The 21115-nt window shown below is 47.4% G+C and overlaps 1 protein-coding gene across 1 annotated transcript in view; it reads left to right on the plus strand.

Annotated features, from left to right (window-relative positions):
• Positions 1-21115, plus strand: part of adcy5 (adenylate cyclase 5) — a 328357-nt gene that overhangs the window by 228979 nt on the left and 78263 nt on the right. The window contains exons 10-11 of the mRNA XM_085986826.1: positions 10401-10548; positions 16077-16174. Coding sequence (XP_085842952.1) covers positions 10401-10548; positions 16077-16174 — 246 coding nt within the window. The remainder of the gene's footprint in view (positions 1-10400; positions 10549-16076; positions 16175-21115) is intronic.

Here is a 21115-nt window from a genome sequence, read left to right on the forward strand (position 1 = left end):
GCAGCCACTGAGCTGTGGGGTTTTTAACAACGAGTAGACGCGTGTCGAAATAAAACGTTCCCAAACGTAGCTTTGTCTTTTAAACTGTTTACTATAACACTTAACAAACGGAATTACAAAGCAAACACGTATAAACGAACACGGTCAAAAACTGTACTGCTCCAAACCTCACAGCTTCTGCCTCCTTCAACCACGTGCAGTTTAAACTGTAAAATGGCTGCACCCATGTGTGGCTTAGGGACTGTTCCATTATGGCAAGAATGAAGGGGGTGTCTCGGACTATACTACTGGAGCAAGAAAATAGGGGGTTTCTTAATACAATAAGTCGGTCAGGTAAATTAACTGTATTATGCCATTTAACCACTATTTTAAAGTATTTTCTTAAGCTTTTATGGCTCTTACATTCCGGCCCTTAATTGACTAGGCACATGAAGCATATCAATTACTCAAACATTAAGAGTCATAAACTAATGAGTTCAACATATTTACAATATAAGTGTCCACTTTTTTCGTTCGGGAACCTTTCACGCTGCTTCTTGTAGCAGGCAGAGCTTTGTGATCGGTCTTTCCAGGGTACTGGTCTTGGTTTGCAAACAAATGCGACGAACGACGCCTCTGGAGTCTGGCATGGTCTTAATTATTTTTCCCATCAACCAAGAATTTCTAGGGGCTGAATCATCCACAATTAAGACAATGTCTCCGACAATGAAGTTCCTCTTTATTTTGGACCATTTTTGACGCTCCTGTAGCAGAGGTAAGTATTCTCTTGTCCATCTGGTCCAGAAAAGGTCTGACATATACTGAACTTGCCTCCACTTCCGACGAGCATACAGATCTTCCTTTTTGAAGACTCCCGGGGGCATGGCTGGCTGTGTTTTCAACAACAACAGGTGGTTCGGAGTCAGGGCTTCGAGGTCATTGGGATCATCTGATGTCTTAGTTATCGGTCGGTCATTAATGATGGCTTCGACCTCGCACAGAACGGTTTGGAGTCCCTCGTCGTCAAGCGCTTGCTGCTTCAGTACAGAACTGAGTAGTTTTCTTACGGTGCGTATCTGTCTTTCCCAGACACCTCCGTGGTGGGATGCAGCCGGAGGATTGAAGATCCACTTAATTCCTGTTTGCATCATGGCTTCCTGTATTTTAAGCTGATTCCAACCTTCAATAGCTTCCCGTAGTTCTCTCTCCGCTCCGACGAAATTAGTGCCATTATCAGAATGCATAATGGACACCTGTCCTCTTCTACAGACAAAGCGCCGCAAGGCGTTAATACAGGAATCAGTGTCAAGCGTGTGTGCCACCTCAATATGAACAGCTCTGATGGTCAAACAAGTGAAAAGCACACCATATCTCTTGACAAGGCTCCGTCCTCGCTTTACCTCAAAAGGCCCGAAATAGTCCCCCCCTACGTTTGTAAATGGGGGCTTGTCTGGTAACAAACGGTCTTCAGGCAGGTCTGCCATTTTCTGCTCCCCAGCTCTAGCGTGTAACCATCTGCAAACAATGCATTCAGAGAGTATTTTTCTTATTACGGAATTAGCTCCTGGAATCCAGTATCTTTGTCTTAGCTTCGCAAGCACGTGATTCCTCCCACTGTGTCCAATACTCTGGTGTATATGCTGAAGAATGAGGGTAGCAACCCGGAGGTCCTTAGAAAGGATAGCAGGATGCTTGGCCTCCTCTGGCATAGCAGATTTGTTTAGTCTCCCTCCCACCCTCAGTACTCCATCTTGCAGTGTAGGGTCCAGCTTGTAGATATGACTACCTTTCTTGATTGGAGTAATTCGCTGTAGAGCTTCGATTTCTTCTGGGTATCTTTGTCTTTGACTGAAGCGAACTATCTCCTTCTCAGCCTTGGCCAAATCCTCCACGGTCAATGAATTCTTGCCCAATGTGGTCTTGTGATGATGCGTATACTGCTGTAGAAGCATTCTCTGCTTATCAGGGTTACTTTCAGACTGACTGATAGTGGCTCGGTACTCTTTTCTCTTACCGCTCAGGTGTAGCAGCAACTCTTTCAACCTTAGAAACCATGCAACTGCTTTCCTCAACTGGTGCCATCCTGAGAAATGGTTAACAAGCTTGTTCACTGTGTCAAAGTTCTCTTTCGTATTTATGAGATTTACTGTGACTGATCTCTTGACTTCGACGTCGTCTTCAGCAATCTGACTTGGCATATCTGGTCTTTCTGGCCATGACCTCTCTGTTTCCAGCAGATAACTTGGGCCTTGTATCCAAGTTTCACTCCTCATGAAGTTTTCGGCCTTCAATCCTCGTGAGGCTTGATCTGCTGGGTTTAATGAGGTGTTTACGTACCTCCATTGAGATGGTTGTGTAGCTTCTCTAATGGATGAGATTCTGTTTGCTACGAAGGTCTTGAAGCGTATCTTCTCATTCTCTATATACTTCAGCACCATCGTGCTATCCGTCCAGAAGACAGATTCTTCTAATGGGAGCTGTAACTCTTTCCGCATCACCTGGTCAACTTTAACTGCAACAACCGCTGCCGTCAATTCCAGTCTCGGGATGGTGACCTGCTTCAGCGGAGCCACCCTGGATTTCCCCATGAGGAAGGCACAATGTTTCTGGCCCTGTTGATTTGTCAGCAAGAGGTAAGTAGCCGTGCCATAGCCGTCCTCACTGGCGTCCGAGAAATGATGTAGTTGAGCCGTCTTTGTAACTCCGAAACTCGCGGGCTTGATGCATCTACTGACGTTGAAGCTAGAAAGTTGTTGCAAATTTGTCAACCATCTGTGCCATCTCTGAGCTTGACCTTCTGGGATATCTTCATCCCATCCTCTCTTGTCTCTACACAGCTCTCGTAGCATCAGCTTCACCGGCAGAATGAGTGGTGCCAGGAATCCAAGAGGGTCGTAGATGGAACTGACCACGGAGAGAATCCCTCGTCTTGTGGATGGTCTTTCGTTCACCATTATCCTGAAGTTGAACGTGTCTGACTCGATGCACCATTGTACATCAAGAGCTCTCTCGATAGGAAGGACATCGTGGCTCAGGTCCAGATCTTTGACTTCAGTGGCTCTTTCCTTTTCTGGGATAGAAGCTAGAACTGCTCTGCTGTTGCTTATCCACTTAGTCAGATGGAATCCTCCATTCGAACACAGAGTTCTAAGGTCTCTTGACAGTGCGATGGCATCGTCTTCTGTTGACACGGACTTCAGACAGTCGTCGACATAAAAGTTTCTGAAGATTGTCTCCACAGCCTCTGATGGTGCTTTGCCTTTGCCATCTTCTGCAGTTTTTCTGAGAGCGTAGCTTGCACAGCTGGGAGATGATGTGGCTCCGAACAAGTGTACGGCCATTCTACATTCCACCATCGCTTGACTAACGTCGCCATCTGGCCACCAAAGGAAGCGCAGAAGATCAGCATCTTCATCAGGGATTCTAACTTGGTAGAACATTGATTCTATGTCTGCCATCATGGCAACGAGCTCTTGTCTAAACCTAGTCAAGACGCCAATGAGGGTATTAGTAAGATCAGGACCTTGAAGCAGCTGGTCATTCAGTGAAGTTCCTCTGAATGAGGCGGCGCAGTCAAACACTACACGGATCTTTTTCTTCTTTGGGTGATACACCCCGTGATGAGGAATGTACCAGACCCTTCCATCGTCTCTGTTCAACTGTTCCTCGGGCACCTTTACAGCATAGCCTTTCGCTATGATGTTTCTCATGAAGTCTTTGTAGTCTTCGTGAAAGTCGGGGTTCTTGTTCAGCTTTCTCTTTAGACTGATGGCGCGTTGCTCTGCTATGCAGCGATTGTTCGGCATCTTCGCGGTCTGTCTTCTCAGTGGCAAACCAATGTGATAGTGGCCATCAATGAACTGTGTAGACCTTGTCATCAAACCCATGAACTGATGGTCTTCTTGTGACATCTGTCTTTTCCTCACAGCTGCGTTCTGAGAAGTCTGCGTTGAACTGCTGTATCAACAGCTCTTCAATGCTTGCGATAGAGATGCGATTAACTGTGACGTTTTGTCGTTCCTCCTTGTTTGACTTGTGGCCATCATCTCTCCTTACCGGTCCATTGACTACCCATCCAAGGGCTGTCCTGACGGCGTAGGGTCCATCATCCTTGCTGTTTATCACCTGCCATGGCTCCATAGTTTTGTAGGCATTGGTTCCAATTAATAGGCCAATTTCTGCTTCAATGTATGGGAGACGCACCTTTTCTAGGTAAGGCCACCTATCCACATCCTTCTGCAGGGCTAGGTTCCCTATTCTAACAGGAATCTCCCTCTGTGTGAAAACATTAGGCAGGTCTATGAAGTCCTTCTCTTCAAGTCCACACACTTCTAGGTCTGACAGGATATAACTTTGCATTGACTTCTCATGACCCATGGTGCGTAATAGGATTTCTGTTCTTCTGCCTCTAACGTTCAGCTGTCGCATGAGTGATTCTGTGCAGAACGTTGCTGAGCTACCTGGATCCATGAAGGCGTAAGTCTCCACAAGCTTCTCGCTCTTCTTAGACTTGATCTTTACTGGTACGATGGCAAGAATACAATCACTGTCACTGGCCCCAGTGAGTCCACAAGTCTCTGGTTCTAGCGACACCAGAGCACTTGAAACAACCTTCTCGTCGGTATTGTTTTCTTCACTCTTCTTAGAGACTTGTTCTTCTTTATGGATATGCAGCAGACTGGGATGTTTCCGAGTGCACTCTCTGCATGTTGTTCTTTGCTTACAGTTTCTACTCAGGTGCCCCTGAGAGAGACATCCAAAACATAGGCCGTTGTACTTCAGGAATTCGATTCTGTCCTTATGTGGCTGTGCTTTGATGTCGCTGCAGAAATCCAATGTATGATTCTTCTGGCAGAATAAGCATGGCTTCTGAAAGGCATTAGCAGACGTCACTGTGCTGCTCTTTTTGGGAGATGAGTTCTGGGGCCTTTCTTCCTCGGCCTGGGTGACGATCGTTGCAAAGCTGCTTCCCCTGGAACCACCTTTCCTGAGAGTCTTTGATTCAACGGGCTTGGCTTTCACTCTTCCATCGGTGGTCGGGCTGACGTCTTGGATGTTTCCAAACAATGGGTCCCTAGCAATTTTAGCCTGTTTGTCTATGAAGTTCACTAAGTCTGCAAACCTGGCTCTACCTTTCCGTCTCTCCATTATCTCAAAGGCTGTTCTTCTCCATTGTTCTCTCATCCTGTAAGGAAGCTTAGAGATGATGATTCTCATAGTCGTAGGATTGTCCATCTCTTCCATGAATTCAACATCCTCCATGGTGTTGCGACATCCTATGAGGAAAAGAACATATGCGTTCAATGCCTCTCCGTCCTCCGATCTGATCTGTGGCCACTTGGTAGCCTTTTCGATATATGCAGTGGCTATCTTCAGCTCGTTACCATAGTGCTCCTGCAGCAACTTCCTGGCTTCTATGTATCCCCGGTCCGGTCTCATGTGTTCACAGCTTCTGACCAGGTCTTGTGGCTTACCACTGGTGTACTGTCCCAGGTAGTACAACTTATCACTGCTGCTCTGTGTTTTGGAGTCAATGGCTTGTTCAAAGGATCTGATGAAGGGCTTATACTTGAGTGGGTCGCCTTGGAACACTGGTATGTCTCTTTGAGGGAGTCGAAACAGATTCTGTTGTTTTACAAGCATCTCTGTAATTTCGTTCTGACGTTGCATCACTCGGTATAGGCTTCTCCCTGTGTCTTCAGGCCTCTGGTGGTCATCAGCAGGGTCTAGTCTAGACCGTCTGATGTCTGGGGTAGCATCACGTGCTCCTGTTAGTGGAGAGGCCACTCTTCCACGCCGTAATGCCAGGGGATTGCCTTCGGGCTCTGTTGTAACTCTTGAAGGTGCCCTGGATCCAACTCTATGTGACGACATTGACTGGCAGTGGCTCCCGCCATCCCGTGAGCCTTCATAATCTTCGTACGCACTCAACCTGGCGTCTGAGACCTCGATAGCTGTTTTTATCTCCAGCTGTTCTTTCTTTGCCTGCACCTGGGCCCGTTGGGCCTGCAGTTGGGCCTCTTGGACCTGCAGTTGGGCCTCTTCCCGTTCAAGAGCTTGCTTCTCCGCTAAAGATGCTGCGCGCGCCATCAACGCCGCCCGTTCAGCCTCCGCTCTCATGCGTCGCGACGAGCTTGTGGTAGAAGCGACTGACCTGCGTCCAGAAACAGAGCTACCTTCTTTTCGATTTTTGCTCGGTCTGGCGGAAGTCTCTGAAATGCTATCGTCTGGTCCGACTTCATCGTCAACTTTATCTTTCTCTGCTGTATCAGCATCTTGACGAATCTTTAACATCCACTGTTCCGTGGCCTTGATATAGTCCTTAATGCTGGTTGATTTAAGATCAAACCAGTTGTGCTGATCAGCGTTTCCCTCTTCTTCAGACAGAAGTGCTAATACATCTTCATTGAGTACATTAAATTCTTCATGCAGCTTGGAGAAATCGTAATACATTATGTCTTCAGCTTTCTTAATATTAGCATTATCTTCCATGAGACGATCAATTATCTTCATTTTTCCAGTTATCTGAGCTAATTTAGCCTTCCTTGCGCCTATGCTTCTATGTAACTTCTCTTCCATTGCCTTTGGGGTGAGCTTTATTTCCCTCTTTTGGCCAGCAATCTTTCTGGCTGATGGAAGCTCCTGGCTCCGTAAGGCCTCGGCCATTTTACCCGCAGCTCTTATTTAGCTTCTCAATAGAATGAACAAAGCAAGTGGCAGTCACTGTACCTTCGCTTTCTTATATTGTCGTCTGGCTCCGTGACCATTCGGGTATACGTTCGCCGACGATTCCGTCCCTTCCTTCTTAGGGAGCAAGTTTTTGACTAATGTAGTGGCGCTTCTTAATTTCCAAACAGGCAGCCACTGAGCTGTGGGGTTTTTAACAACGAGTAGACGCGTGTCGAAATAAAACGTTCCCAAATGTAGCTTTGTCTTTTAAACTGTTTACTATAACACTTAACAAACAGAATTACAAAGCAAACACGTATAAACAAACACGGTCAAAAACTGTACTGCTCCAAACCTCACAGCTTCTGCCTCCTTCAACCACGTGCAGTTTAAACTGTAAAATGGTTGCACCCATGTGTGGCTTAGGGACTGTTCCATTATGGCAAGAATGAAGGGGGTGTCTCGGACTATACTACTGGAGCAAGAAAATAGGGGGTTTCTTAATACAATAAGTTGGTCAGGTAAATTAACTGTATTATGCCATTTAACCACTATTTTAAAGTATTTTCTTAAGCTTTTATGGCTCTTACACCGCCCTCTGCAGTCATAGACCGCAAACTGTTTTTGGTGACTGCGTCAGGGAACACAGGAATTGCTAGATGAAAAGAGATCAAAGTCCATCTAGTTCACCTTCTACCTGGTAGTCGCACGATGCACCGATAATAATGTTGACCATTCATGGCATTACTGGAACTTATTGAATTATTGGGAGAAGTGGAATAATGGAAAATCCAGGGAATCATTTACAGGGTTTCCTGATGCATCATAACCTGCGAGAGTGGGCAGCTGTGACAGATGTTTCCCTTGAAGGAAGCAAAACTGAAGGGCCTAGAAATTTGGTGGGCTGAGCCACCAGTTAGCACCCAAAGAGGGCACTTCGTGGTTTTAGCGCCACTGGCCACGCCTCCCATGAAATTTAGCAGGGCGCTAATGGCGGCGTTAGCCTGTAGCGCTGCGCCACCACCGATGACGTCATCGGTGTGCGCAGCGCCCCGCTACCGCCCCAATCGCAATATTTGGTTGCGCCCCCTGCTGTAACACCGGTCACAATTTGCGACTGGTTCAGGGGGGCCTACCTGCGGTGGTAGTGGCGCTAATTAAAGGGGAGGTGCGGGGCGGCCATTTTTTTTGCTGGCCGCCTGCCAGCACCTCCTCGCGACGCCGTCCCCGGCCTCCTGAGCGCCCCCCACCCCGGGCAGTGTCGGCTGTGTCCCAAGAGCCCGGCACTTCTCCTCGGTGCCGGGCTCTTTTGCCGGCACTCGCGATCTCTGATCGCGCTGGTGCAGGCCCCTCCCCTTTAAGAAGGGGAGGAAGGCCTGCAGTACCGCAGCGCGCCGTGCCGCAGCGTGTGGCGGTGCGGCACGTTGCGCTGCAATATTCAGTTACAGCGCCCCAAGACGGGACGCCTCGAGCAGCGCCCCGCTTCCATTTGGGGCGCTGAAACTGAATTTCCGGCTGGCGCAAGCGGCTCCGTCCGGAGCGGTAATTCCGGCGCCCAGGTGAGCTTGGCACCCCAAATGGGGCACCACCAAATTTCTAGGCCAAGGTGTCTGAATGCGCACTGTTCTTGCGCAAACACCGGCGGTTAGTCACGTACTGGAAACAGGCCAAGCAGAGATCTGTGATGTAAGGCGGTAGGCAATAAATGAAAGAAAGAACTCATAGGATTACATAGGATATACAGCATAGAAACATAGAAACATAGAAGATAGGAGCAGGAGTAGGCCATTCGGCCCCTCGAGCGTGCTCCGCCATTCAATGCAATCATGGCTGATCATCCAAATTCAGTACCCTGTCCCTGCCTTCTCCCCATATCCCTTGATCCCTTTACCCTTAAGAAATATATCTAACTCCTTCTTGAATATATTTAATGAATTGGCCTCTACTGCCTTCTGTGGTAGAGAATTCCACAGGTTCACCACTCTCTGGGTGAAGAAATTCCTCCTCATCTCAGTCCTAAATGGCTTACCGCTTATCCTTAGACTGTGACCCCTGGTTCTGGACTCCCCGACCATCAGGAACATCCTTCCTGCATCCAGTCTGTCCAGTCCTGTTAGAATTTTATAAGTTTCAATGAGAACCCCTCTCATTCTTCTAAACTCCAGCGAGTATAAGCCCAATCGACCCAATCTCTCCTCATACGTCATTCCTGCCATCCCAGGTATTAGTCTGGTGAATCTTCGCTGCACTCCCTCCATGGCAAGAACATCCTTCCTCAGATAAGGCGACCAAAACTGCACACAATACTCAAGGTGTGGTCTCACCAAGGCCCTGTACAACTGCAGCATGACATCCTTGTTCTTGTACTCGAACCCTCTCGCTATGAAGGACAACATACCATATGCCTTCTTAACCGCCTGCTGCACCTGCATGCCAGGCCATTCGGCCCAACCAGTCCATGCCGGTGTTTATGCTCCACTCGAGCCTCCTCCCGTCTTTCCTCATCTAAATCTATCAGCATAACCCTCTATTCCCTTTTTTTTTTTCATTTTTATGGGATGTGGGCGTCGCTGGCAATGCCAGCATTTATTGCTCATCCCTAGTTGCCCTCGAGAAGGTGGTGGTGAGCCGCCTTCTTGAACCACTGCAGTCCGTGCGGTGAAGGTACTCCCACAGTGTTGTTAGGGAGAGAGTTCCAGGATTTTGACCCAGCGACGATGAAGGAACGGCGATATATTTCCAAGTCAGGATGGTGTCTGACTTGGAGGGAAACCTGGAGGTGGTGGTGTTCCTGTGTGCCTGCTGCCCTTGTCCTTCTAGGTGGTAGAGGTCACGGGTACAACTGGACCAGCCAGATAAATACTGTGGCAACAAGAGCAGGTCAGAGGCTGGGTATTCTGCGGCGAGTGTCTCACCTCCTGACTCCCCAAAGTCTTTCCACCATCTACAAGGCACAAGTAAGGAGTGTGATGGAATACTCTCCACTTGCCTGGATGAGTGCAGCTCCAACAACAGTCAAGAAGCTCGACACCATCCAGGACAAAGCAGCCCACTTGATTGGTGTGATGAAATATGTCATTCATCAGACTCTGTAGTTAACTACATATATTGTATTGCCTGCTCCGGTGCTTTACCTTGTATTGTGTATAGTGCACCGCCCCCTTTGTGTGTCGGCTCCGCCCATACCTGGCCCTACTTAAGACAAGCCCAGGCTAGTCTTGCAGCAGAACAGCAGCATGCTAGGTGAAGCCACAGGCATCTTTTCTTTGCTAATAAAAGCCTTGTTTTATTCAGTTAACTTTGAGTCTTGAAGTCATTGAGGCACATCAATTGGCACTTGGTGCGCGGGCAATGTTCCCTTTAAGCCTCGCGGGGCCGCGCAGTTCTCTGGACCTCCTGCGCAGCCGGTTCACCAGCTTAGCAAAGAGAAAAACCCTTAAAGGGCCCGCGCACCCAAAAAACAAAATTAACGGGAACATTGTGTGTGTGGGTTACAGACAGTGGCAGCCATTTTAGGAATGCGCCGCCCAGCCTCTGACAGAAGAGCAGCTATCGGCAGAAGCCTGGAATAGCTCGCCAGTCCTGTCCCCTTGACTCAGGGGAATGGTGTGGACTCAGCAGAGAGAGAGGAAAGTACATTAAAAAAAAAGGGGGGGATGGGACTGCGAAACGTTGTGCTGATGGAAGAGTTAAATAAGCCGTCGAGCTAAGTTACGTTTGTGGATTTATTTTTGTTGTCTTCCTTCTTTTAGTAGAAATATTCAAGAAAACATGAACCCTGAGGATGAGGTAGATGAGTTCCTAGGGCGAGCAATCGATGCAAGAAGCATAGATCGACTACGTTCTGAGCACGTGCGGAAATTCCTGCTAACGTTCAGGAAAGCTGAGCTCGAAAAGAAGGTAGGTGCGTCTTAAGAACATAAGAAATTGGAGCAGGAGTGGGCCATACGACAGCTTGAGCCTGCTCCGCCATTCAATGAGGTCATGACTGATCCTTAACAGAAGGATCAATTACCGGGGGGGCATAGATTTAAAGTAAGTGGTCGGAGGTTGAGAGGGTGTTTGAGGAGAAATCCTTTCACCCAGAGGGTGGTGGGGGTCTGGAACTCACTGCCTGAAAGGGTGGTAGAGGCAGAGACCCTCATCACATTTAAAAAAGTACAGGAAACTCTCGTGTAAACGGCACCTAAATATCCAAAATCCTCTATTAACCGGCAAAATTCATACTCCGAAAACAACACCTCAATAACCGGCAATGTTGCCGAGTCCGAGTCTGAGTCTCCCGCGGTGGCCGAGTTAGTCAGTTCTCCAAACTGCCACTACTCGGCTTCTTGGCGTTGTCAGAAGTCCGAACACCTCAATAACAGGAGTCTGACTCTCCCGCGCTGCCGGTAGTCTCTTCCGATCCACCATTTTTCTGTTTACTGTATAAGTTTTGTTTTACTCTTAAGTAATTACAGAGTTATGGATTACCCTCAACTGGCAGTACTGTACTTAATCAAGCATCTTCCACCATCCATTTAACACAACATTCTGTAGGTGAGTACCCAATTACTGTATACTGCACATTTCTTGATTTTTTAAATTTTTGTTTGTTAAAAATAGCCTCGGTAGATAACCCTCTCCGTCATCCGGAATTTTTGATCAACCGGCACCATCCCGGTCCCGTCGGTGCCGGATACCAAAGAGTTTCCTGTACTTGGATATTCACTTGAAGTGACGTAACCTACAAGGGCTACGGACCAAGTGCTGGAAAGTGGGATTTGGGTGGATAGCTCTTTGTTGGCCGGCACGGACAAGATGGGCCGAATGGCCTCCTTCTGTGCTGTAAATTTCTACGATTCTATGATACTATGAACTCCACTTTCCCGCACGATCCCCATATCCCTGGATTCTTTTAGTGCCCAAAAATCTATCGATCTCTGTCTTGAATATACTCAACGACTCAGCATCCACAGCCCCCTGGGGTAGAGAATTCCAAAGATTCACCACCCTCTGAGTGAAGAAGTTTCTCCTCATCTCAGTCCTAAATGGCCGACCCCTTATCCTCAGATTGTGACCCCTGGTTCTAGACTCTCCAGCCAGGGGAAACATCCTCTCTACCCTATCAAGCCCTGGAAGAATTTTATACGTTATAATGAGATCACCTCTCATTCTTCTAAACTTCAGAGCGTGTAGGCCCATTCTACTCAATCTCTCCTCACAGGACAATGCTCTCACCCCACGAATCAATCTAGTACAGCTTTATCTGGCTCAGCCTGGCCTGGCCCAGCTTTGGGATAGGAGCAGCATGAGTGACATAGGCCGGAATTTTCCGGGGGAGTTAGCGGGCGGGATCGGTGGCGAGTCGATGGAAAAGTGTTTTTTTTTTCACAGCAAGTCGGGACCCTGCTGTCAACCCGCCGCCACGCGCCCTTCCCAATGTCGGGTCCGTCAGCGTGGAACATCTGGTTGCCAGATGCTTAGCAGCTTTTTTTCACTTATCTTTTGCCTTTTAACTTCATGACTATGAGATCCCTGCTGTGCGCAGACCACGGCTGTCAAGCTGAGGCAGGAGTTCAGTGGCCATTGCTCCAGCTGATTACTTGACAGCTTCAAATGTACAGTAAAAGCTTCCACCTGACAGATCATCACTTTCCTCAGGCAGAAGCTTTTTCTCACTCCATTTCCAGTACACATCCTGCAGGCTTTCCACTTTCCAATTTCCAACCACACTCACCTCATTGGAAGAACTCTCCCACCTTTGACAGATCACTTCTTTCATCTCTACTTCACCTGCCATCTATTCCATCAGCATGGGTGCCTTTTATACTGTCTCACCTTGGTCCCCAGAATCCCACCACGATCAGCCCCAACACCAGCAGCACCAGGCACACCAGCAGCATTAACAACAACACCAGCCTTCTCCACAATCACCTGATGCTGCACAGGTCAGAGGGTATCAGCACCCGACCACATTGCTGCCCGGGAGGCCAGGGATGCCCTCACCATGGCCAGATTTACTTCACTTGACGCTGTACACCCTGGCTGCCACAAGGTGCGCCAGGTTGGCACCACCCACACGAGCACCATAAAGCATCCCTACAATGTCCAAGCCATTCCCTTCACACTCATCACCATTGCGGGGGGTACTGTTATATCTCACCATTCACTGCAACTCAGTAAGCCACTTCCAAAGGTGCACACAAACCTGTCCAAGAACGCAAAGTGTTGAAAATAAAGATTTCAATGTTTGACAGCACATTAACAGAAACTTTACATGAACATTGCATAAAACACCCAAGTGCCTACCCTTGTGTGTTGTTAGTTGGTATGATTGCACTAGGATGAAGGTGAGTGTGAGGGCTGGCTAGTGAGATGGGGAAGTGATAATGTAGATAGAGAGGGATGGGTGGAGGTGCAAGGTAAGTTGGTGTGAGTAAGGATGTGCCGGAGTAGGGTAGGGAAGGCAGAGTGATGGGGATGTGATGAGAGGTACAGCAGGGTGAGGTTGAGTGTGGCTTTGTACTGACATTTCGTGATCTACTGGGATCATTGAAATGTTTGCGGCACTGCACCCAGGTCCTCCTGACCATATCCCTGCTTGTGCCCTCCTCTGCAATGTGCAACCAGGCTGTATTGATCTCCTGGGGAGGTCTCTTCTGCCCATGGGAAGGGAAGAAGACCTCCCTGCGTGCTGTGACTCCCTCCATAAGCATATGGAGGGGGTCATGGGAGAGTCTGGGTGCAGCCCTGTGCCTTTGTGCAGTGCTTGCAGCACCTCAACGCTGACAGCACAAATATCAAAAGAAAGTTGGCCATGGTCCCCTGAAGGAAACCGACTGATGACGCATCATGACCCGCTTCCTCTAATTGGCCCAGGAAACGCGCTGGGCGGGCTTAACAAGCCCAATCAAGGGAAAGTCATTTCACACAGCGGGATGGAGCCAGCAGCGGGGTCAGGACCCGCTACCGACATCGCCCACCACGGACCCGCTGAGGTGAGTAGAGTCGCGGCCATACTCTTTTTTTCTATGCTGTGGTACAGCAATGTATAAAAGAAAGAAAGACTTGCATTTATATAGCGCCTTTCACCGGATGCCCCAAAGTGCTTTACAGCCAATGAAGTACTTTTGAAGCGCAGTCACTGTTGTAATGTAGGGAAACACGGCAGCCAATTTCCACACAGCAAGCTCCCACAAACAGCAATGTGAAAATGACCAGCTAATCTGTTTTAGTGATGTTGGTTGAGGGATAAATATCGGCTCAGGACACCGGAGAGAACTCCCCCCTGCTCTTCTTCAGCATAGTGCCGCGGGATCATTAACATCCACCTGAGAGGGCAATCGGCGCCTCGGTTCAACGTCTCATCCAAAAGATGACATATCTGACAGTTGTCGCACTCCCTTGGTACTGCCACTGCGAGTGTCAGTCTGGATGACGTACTCCGGTCTCTGGCATGGTGCTTGAAACGCACAACCTTCTAGTTCAGAGGCAAAAGTGATACCCACTGAGCCATAGCTGACACTATTCAATTCAATTCAATTCAATTCAATTCAAATTGCTTTATTGGCATGATAAGGTACATCTTATGTTGCCAAAGCATCAAAATACATTTATGGTTGAACACATAAACGCAGATCTATTCATACAGTGTATAAACAGATATATCCCTGAGTGTATAAATATACATTCGCATAATTTATATATACTCTTTTCTTAGGTTTACTGGTTGTCCCTCTGTTTATGGCAAGCTGTAACATAGTGTGCCGCTAGTGTTACACAGTTTCTCTCTTCCCCTAGTAGGTATGGGAGTTTTTGGTCGTCATTCAAATTTCTGAATTCAGGGCATATTTGTGAGAATTTTTGGTAGAAATTCTCCCTGATGCCCTGATATTTTCCACAGGCTGTGAGGAAGTGCATCTCTGTCTCCACCACTCCCTGACTGCAGTGAGAGCATACTCAGTTCCAACCTCAACACTGAGATATTTCCATGCATCACACATGCATACATACCAACCCTCAATAAATGCACTTGAACAAGTCGTACAAGTCTTTTGTCCAGTGCACCAGCACGGATCTGTGATCGACAAACGACAGTCACCTCCATTACAGTTTAAGCTTCCAGCTTCGCCATTTTTTGGCTTAATATAACACTTGTGCCGACCCACCCCTCATTTTATGTGTCAGCCGTGGCTCAGTGGGTAGCACGCCCGCCACCTGAGTTGGAAGGTTGTGGGTTCAAGTCCCACTCAGAGACTTGAGCTCATTCTCTAGGCTGACACTCCCAGTGCCAGTACTGAGGGAGCGCTGCACTGTTGGAGGTGCCGTCTTTCAGACAAGACGTTAAACCGAGGCCCCCCGTCTGCTCTCTCAGGTGGACGTAAAAGATCCCACGGCACTATTTGAACCAGTTGGGGCGTTCTCTTATGGCCAATATTTATCCCTTAACCAACATCGCTAAAACATATTCTGGTCATTATCACATTGCTGTTTGTGGGACCCTGCTGTGTGCCAATTGGCTGCTGTATTTCTTACATTACAACAGTGACTACACTTCAAAAAAGTACTTCATTGGCTGTGAAGCACTTTCGGACGCCCTGAGATTGTGAAAGCTTCACCTCTGATGGGAAAAAAATATTTTAAATCTTAAAATGGCCCCCTTACCATGGGGGCTACTGCGGAGGATGTGGGGGCCCGGGTGAAGGGGGGAGTAATCTTTTGTTTCCAGGGGGCGGGAGGAGGGGTTGGAAATACCACACTTATGGACCTCCACTTGTGGCCTGTTAAGGTGGAGGCATCCAAAGATGTGGCAGACGCCTGACATTCAGATGCTAATTAATGGGCATCACCTTTGACCCCGCGAACTTCGGCAGGGTCACAGTTACAACAGAGACCCAGGGTGGGCTTGTCTTGGTACCCACACCAGGTTGCTCGTCCCTACAGCAAAGAATAATGTTACCAGGGGCGAGGGACTTCAGTTATGAGGAAAGGTTGGAAAAGTTAGGACTGTTCTCCTTGGAACAGAGAAGGTTAAGAGGTGACCTAATCGAGGTTTTCAAGATGGTGAGGGGTTTTGATAGAGGAGAGAGAGAAACACTATTCCCTCTGGCGAGTGGGTCAGTAACCAGAGGTCACAGATTCAAAACATTGGCAAACATCTAGAGGAGAGATGAGGAGAAATGCTTTTCACTCAGAGAGTTGTCGGGATCTGGAGCGCTCGACCCGAAAAGGTGGTGGAAGCTGATTCCATAAATAATATTAAATGGGAGCTGGATGGGTTCTCGAGGATAAGCAACTTACAGGGTTATGGACAAAAAGCGGGGATGTGGGACCAACCACACCTGCTCTTTCATAGGGCCAGCACAGGCCCGACGGGCCGAATGGCCTCCTTCTGTGCTGCAGGTTTCTCTGATTCTAATCATTTTCTCTCTCGTTTTTTTTTGCAGTATTCCAGGGAGGTGGATGACCGATTTGGAGCCTATGTGGCCTGCTCCTGCCTCGTCTTCCTCTTTATCTGCTGTATTCAGATAACCATTGTGCCGCAGTGAGTCTCCTTGTTTTTGTCTTAAATTGAGAGGAATTTCCAGCTTGCTTGCTTTCCCTCTGCTACTGTGTGAAGAGGAATTGAGCGAGGCTTTTGACTGGCCATCGATGTGGTGACCATGGCCCTTCGGAGACCATGATGCTGGAAATCCACAGAGCTTCTGGCACGTTCCGGCTGTAACCTTGGTAGTAGTCTGCCTCAAAGGCCAAAAGCTTAGGCCAGAACTTATATTCGCTAGAGTTTAGAAGAATGAGAGGGGATCTCATTGAAACTTATAAAATTCTAATAGGACTAGACAGACTAGATACAGGAAGGATGTTCCCAATGGCGAGGGAGTCCAGAACCAGGGGTCACAGTCTAAGGATAAGGGGTAGGCCATTTAGGACTGAGATGAGGAGGAATTTCTTCACCCAGAGAGTGGTGAACCTGTGGAATTCTCTTCCACAGAAGGCAGTGGAGGCCAATTCATTAAATATATTCAAGAAGGAGTTGGATATATTTCTTAAGGCTAAAGGGATCAAGGGATATGGGGAGAAAGCAGGGACAGGGTACTGAGTTTGGATGATCAGCCATGATCTCATTGAATGGCGGAGCAGGCTCGAGGGGCCGAATGGCCTACTCCTGCTCCTATCTTCTATGTTTCTATGAACACGATAGGCCAGATTTCACCGCGTTCTGCACTTCTAGCAAATGTCATTTAGCCGTCGTGACTCGCTGGGGTTCCTCTAATGGAAGAACACAAGGAAACCCTTATCCAGGCCTTTGTTACCTCCAGACTCGACTATGCCAACGCTCTCCAGGCCGGCCTCCCAACTTCCACCCTCCATAAGCTTCAGCTCATCCAAAACTCTGCTGCCCCGTGTCCTAACTCGCACCAAGTCCCGTTCCCCCATCACCCCCTGAGCTCGCTGACTTACATTAGGCTCCTGGTCCAGCAACGCCTCCATTTTAAAATTCTCATCCTTTTCAAATTCCCTCCATGGCCTCCTCGCCCCCTCCCTATCTCTGTAATCTCCTCCAGCCCTACCACCCTCCAGGATCTCTGCGCTTCTCCAATTCTGGCCTCTTGCGCATCCCCGGTTTTTATCGCTCCACCATTGGCGGCCGTGCCTTCAGCTGCCTGGGGCCCTGAGCTCTGGAATTCCCTCCCTAAACCTCTCCGCCTCTTTACCTCTCTTTCCTCCTTTAAAACGCTCCTTAAAACCTACCTCTTTGACCAAGCTTTTGATCACCTGCCTTAATATCTCCTTATGTGGCTCAGTGCCAAATTTTGTTTGATAATGCTGCTGTGAAGCACCTTGGGACGTTTTACTAGGTTAAAGGTGCTATATAAATGCAAGTTGTTGTTGTTGTTGATGAGATGCGTCCTGGTCAGAGCAGCTATGGCTTTGCCAAGTCTGATTGCTGCACAAGTTTACTCGAAGTCCAAGGCCGCTGAGCTATTGCCCGAAAAATTTAAAACAAAGAAGAGCTATTTTTTTTCAAGTTCAGCATCATACCTTTGAGTGGGGAGGGGTGGCGAATTCATTTTTACATGACATGCTCCAGTAGGGTAGCATGGTGAGCCAGCTTGTCCATCACCAACTGGGGGCAACACGGGCTGTTGGCATAAAAACAGAAATAGCTGGAAATACTCAGCGGGTCAGGCAGCATCTGTGAAGAGAGAAACAGAGTTAACGTTTCCGGTCGATGACCTTTCGTCAGAACTGGAAAAAGTTAGAGATGTAACAGGTTTTAAGCAAGTACAGAGGCAGGGAAAAGGGGGAGGGATAGGGTGGAAGGTCTGTGATAGGGTGGAAGGCAGGAGAGATTAAAAGACAAAAGGGATGATGGTACAAGGCACAAGGAGATGGTAATGGGACAAGAAAAGAAACAAAAGATGGGTCTAGGAGAGGTGTAAATGGGGATGGCAGAATCATCAACAGCTGCCATGTGAAAAAATAGGGGCTGAGGTTATGGTCTGAAATTGTTGAACTCGATGTTGAGTCCAGAAGGCTGTAAAGTGCCTAATCGAAAGATGAGGTGCTGTTCCTCGAGTTTACATTGCTGGTAAGAGGCCGAGGACAGAGAGGTCAGAGTGGGAGTGGTGCGGAGAATTAAAGTGACAGGTGACCGGAAGCTCGGGATCAAGCTTACGGACTGAACGGAGGTGTTCCGCAAAGCGATCACCCAATCTGTGCTGGGTCTCCCCAAGTAAATCGCTGTTTCACCTGGAAGGAGTGTTTGGGGCCCTGGACAATGGGAAAGGAGGAGGTAAAAGGACAGGTGTTGCATCTCCTACGCTTGCACAGGAAGGTGCTGTTGGCATTTCTGGCTTCCTCTAAATTGATTGAATTTTTTGAGGAGCTAATGAGGAGGGTCAATGAGGGTAGTGCGTTTGATGTATTCTACACGGATTTTAGCAAGGCTTTTTGACAAGGTCCCATATGGCAGACTGGTCAGAAAAATAAAAGCCCATGGGATCCAAAGGAATTTCCTGCCAAAGTGCATAACCTCACACTTTCCAGTATTGTATTCCATCTGCCAAATCTCTGCCCACTTACTTAGCCTGTCGATGTCCCCTTGCAGGTTTTTTATGTCCTCCTCACTCACTACTTTCCCTCCCATCTTAGTATCATCTGCAAACTTTGATATGTTACACTCGGTCCCCTCCTCCAAATCGTTAATATAGATTGTAAAGAGTTGGGGACCCAGCACTGACCCCTGCGGAACACCACTAGTTACTGATTGCCAGTCTGAGAATGAACCATTTATCCCAACTCTCTGCCTTCTGTTAGATAGCCAATCCTCTATCCATGCCAGAATATTACCCCCAATCCCGTGATTTTTTATCTTAAGCAATAATCTTTTGTGTGGCACCTTGTCAAATGCCTTTTGGAAGTCTAAATACACTACGTCCACTGGTTCCCCTTTATCCACCCTATATGTTACTTCCTCAAAGAACTCCAGCAAATTTGTCAAACATGACTTCCCCTTCATAAAACCATGCTGACTTTGTCCTATTAAATTATGATTATCCAAATGTCCTGTTACTGTCTCCTTAATAATGGACTCCAAAATTTTACCTACCACAGATGTTAGGCTAACTGGTCTATAGTTTCCAGCCTTCTGTCTACTGCCCTTTTTAAATAAGGGTGTTACATTAGCAGTTTTCCAGTCTGCCGGGACCTTTGCCGAGTCCAGGGAGTTTTGGAAAATTATTACCAATGCATCCACAATCCCTACTGCCACTTCCCTCAAGACCCTAGGATGTAAGCCATCAGGTCCAGGTGATTTATCCGCCTTGAGTCCCATTATTTTACCGAGTACCACTTCCTTAGTGATTTTGATCGTGTTTAGCTCCTCCCCCACTTTAGCCCCCTGTTTATCCAGTGTTGGGATATTCTTAGTGTCTTCTACTGTAAAGACTGATACAAAATATTCATTCAGTGTTTTTGCCATCTCCATATTTCCCACCATTAATTTCCCGGTCTCATCCTCTAAGGGACCAACATTTACTTTAGCCACCCTTTTTCTTTTTATATAACTATAAAAACTCTTACTATCTGTTTTTATATTTTTTGCTAATTTACTTTCATAATCTATCTTCCCTTTCTTAATCAATCTTTTTGTTATTTTTTGCTGTCTTTTAAAGTTTTCCCAATTCGCTATCCTCCCGCTAGATTTGGCTACCTTATATGCCCTTGTTTTTAGTCGAATACTATCCTTAATTTCTTTACTTAGCCACGGATGGCTGTCTTTTCTTTTACACCCTTTTCTTCTCAGTGGAATATATATTTTTTGGAAGTTGTAAAGTAACTCCTTAAATGTACACCACTGATCATGTATCGTCTTACCCTTTAATCCATTTTCCCAATCCACTCTACTCAATTCCGCTCTCATACCTTCATAGTCTCCTTTATTCAAGCTTAGCACGCTTGTTTGAGATCCAACCTTCTCACCCTCTAATTGAATATGGAATTCAACCATGTTATGGTCACTCATTCCAAGGGGATCCTTTACTAGGACATTTTTAATTAATCCTGTCTCATTACACAGGACCAGATCTAAGGTTGCTTGCCCCCTGGTCGGTTCAGTTACATACTGCTCAATAACCCATCCCTAATACACTCAATGAACTCATCCTCAAGGCAGCCCTGCCCAATTTGATTTGTCCAATTAATATGATAGTTAAAATCCCCCATAAATATAGATGTTCCCTTATTACAAGCCTCAACTATTTCCTGATTGATACTCCGTCCAACAGAGTTGCCACTGTTCGGAGGCCTATAGACTACGCCCACTAGTGTTTTTTTCCCCTTATTATTCCTTACCTCCACCCAAACTGTTTCATTATCCTGATCTTTTGACCCAATATCATTTCTCTGTATTACAGTGATTCCTTCCTTTATTAACATAGCCATCCCACCTCCCCTTCCTTCCTGCCTGTCCTTCCTGATCGTTAAATAACCTGGTATGTTTAATTCCCAGGCATTGTCACCCTGCAGCCATGTTTCTGTAATGGCCACAAGATCATACCCATATGTAGTTATTTGTGCCATTAACTCGTCTATTTTGTTACGAATGCTACGTGCATTCAGATAGAGAACTTTCAAAGATGTTTTGTGACACTTAGTTCCTGCTTTTGCCCTTTTTATTACTTTACCTTTTACTCCATACCTTCTGCCCCTTCCTGACACGCTCTGGTTTTTAATTTCCCCACTGCTACCTAAGTCTATGACCTTCTCTGTTGTCATTTTTATTATTTGCTCTCTAGGAATCTCCCCCCCGCTAGTTAGTTTAAAGCCCTCTCTACAGCCCTAGTTATATGATCCGCCAGGACTCTAGTCCCACCACTGGCCAAGTGAAGCCCGTCCCAACGGAACAGCTCCCTCCTGCCCCAGTACTGGTGCCAGTGGCCCAGGAAGCAAAACCCATTTCTCCCACACCAGTCTTTGAGCC

The sequence above is a fragment of the Somniosus microcephalus genome, chromosome 4 (assembly GCF_052327205.1).
Source record: "Somniosus microcephalus isolate GS21.2 chromosome 4, FLI_Smic_1.0, whole genome shotgun sequence".
Taxonomy (NCBI): domain Eukaryota; kingdom Metazoa; phylum Chordata; class Chondrichthyes; order Squaliformes; family Somniosidae; genus Somniosus; species Somniosus microcephalus.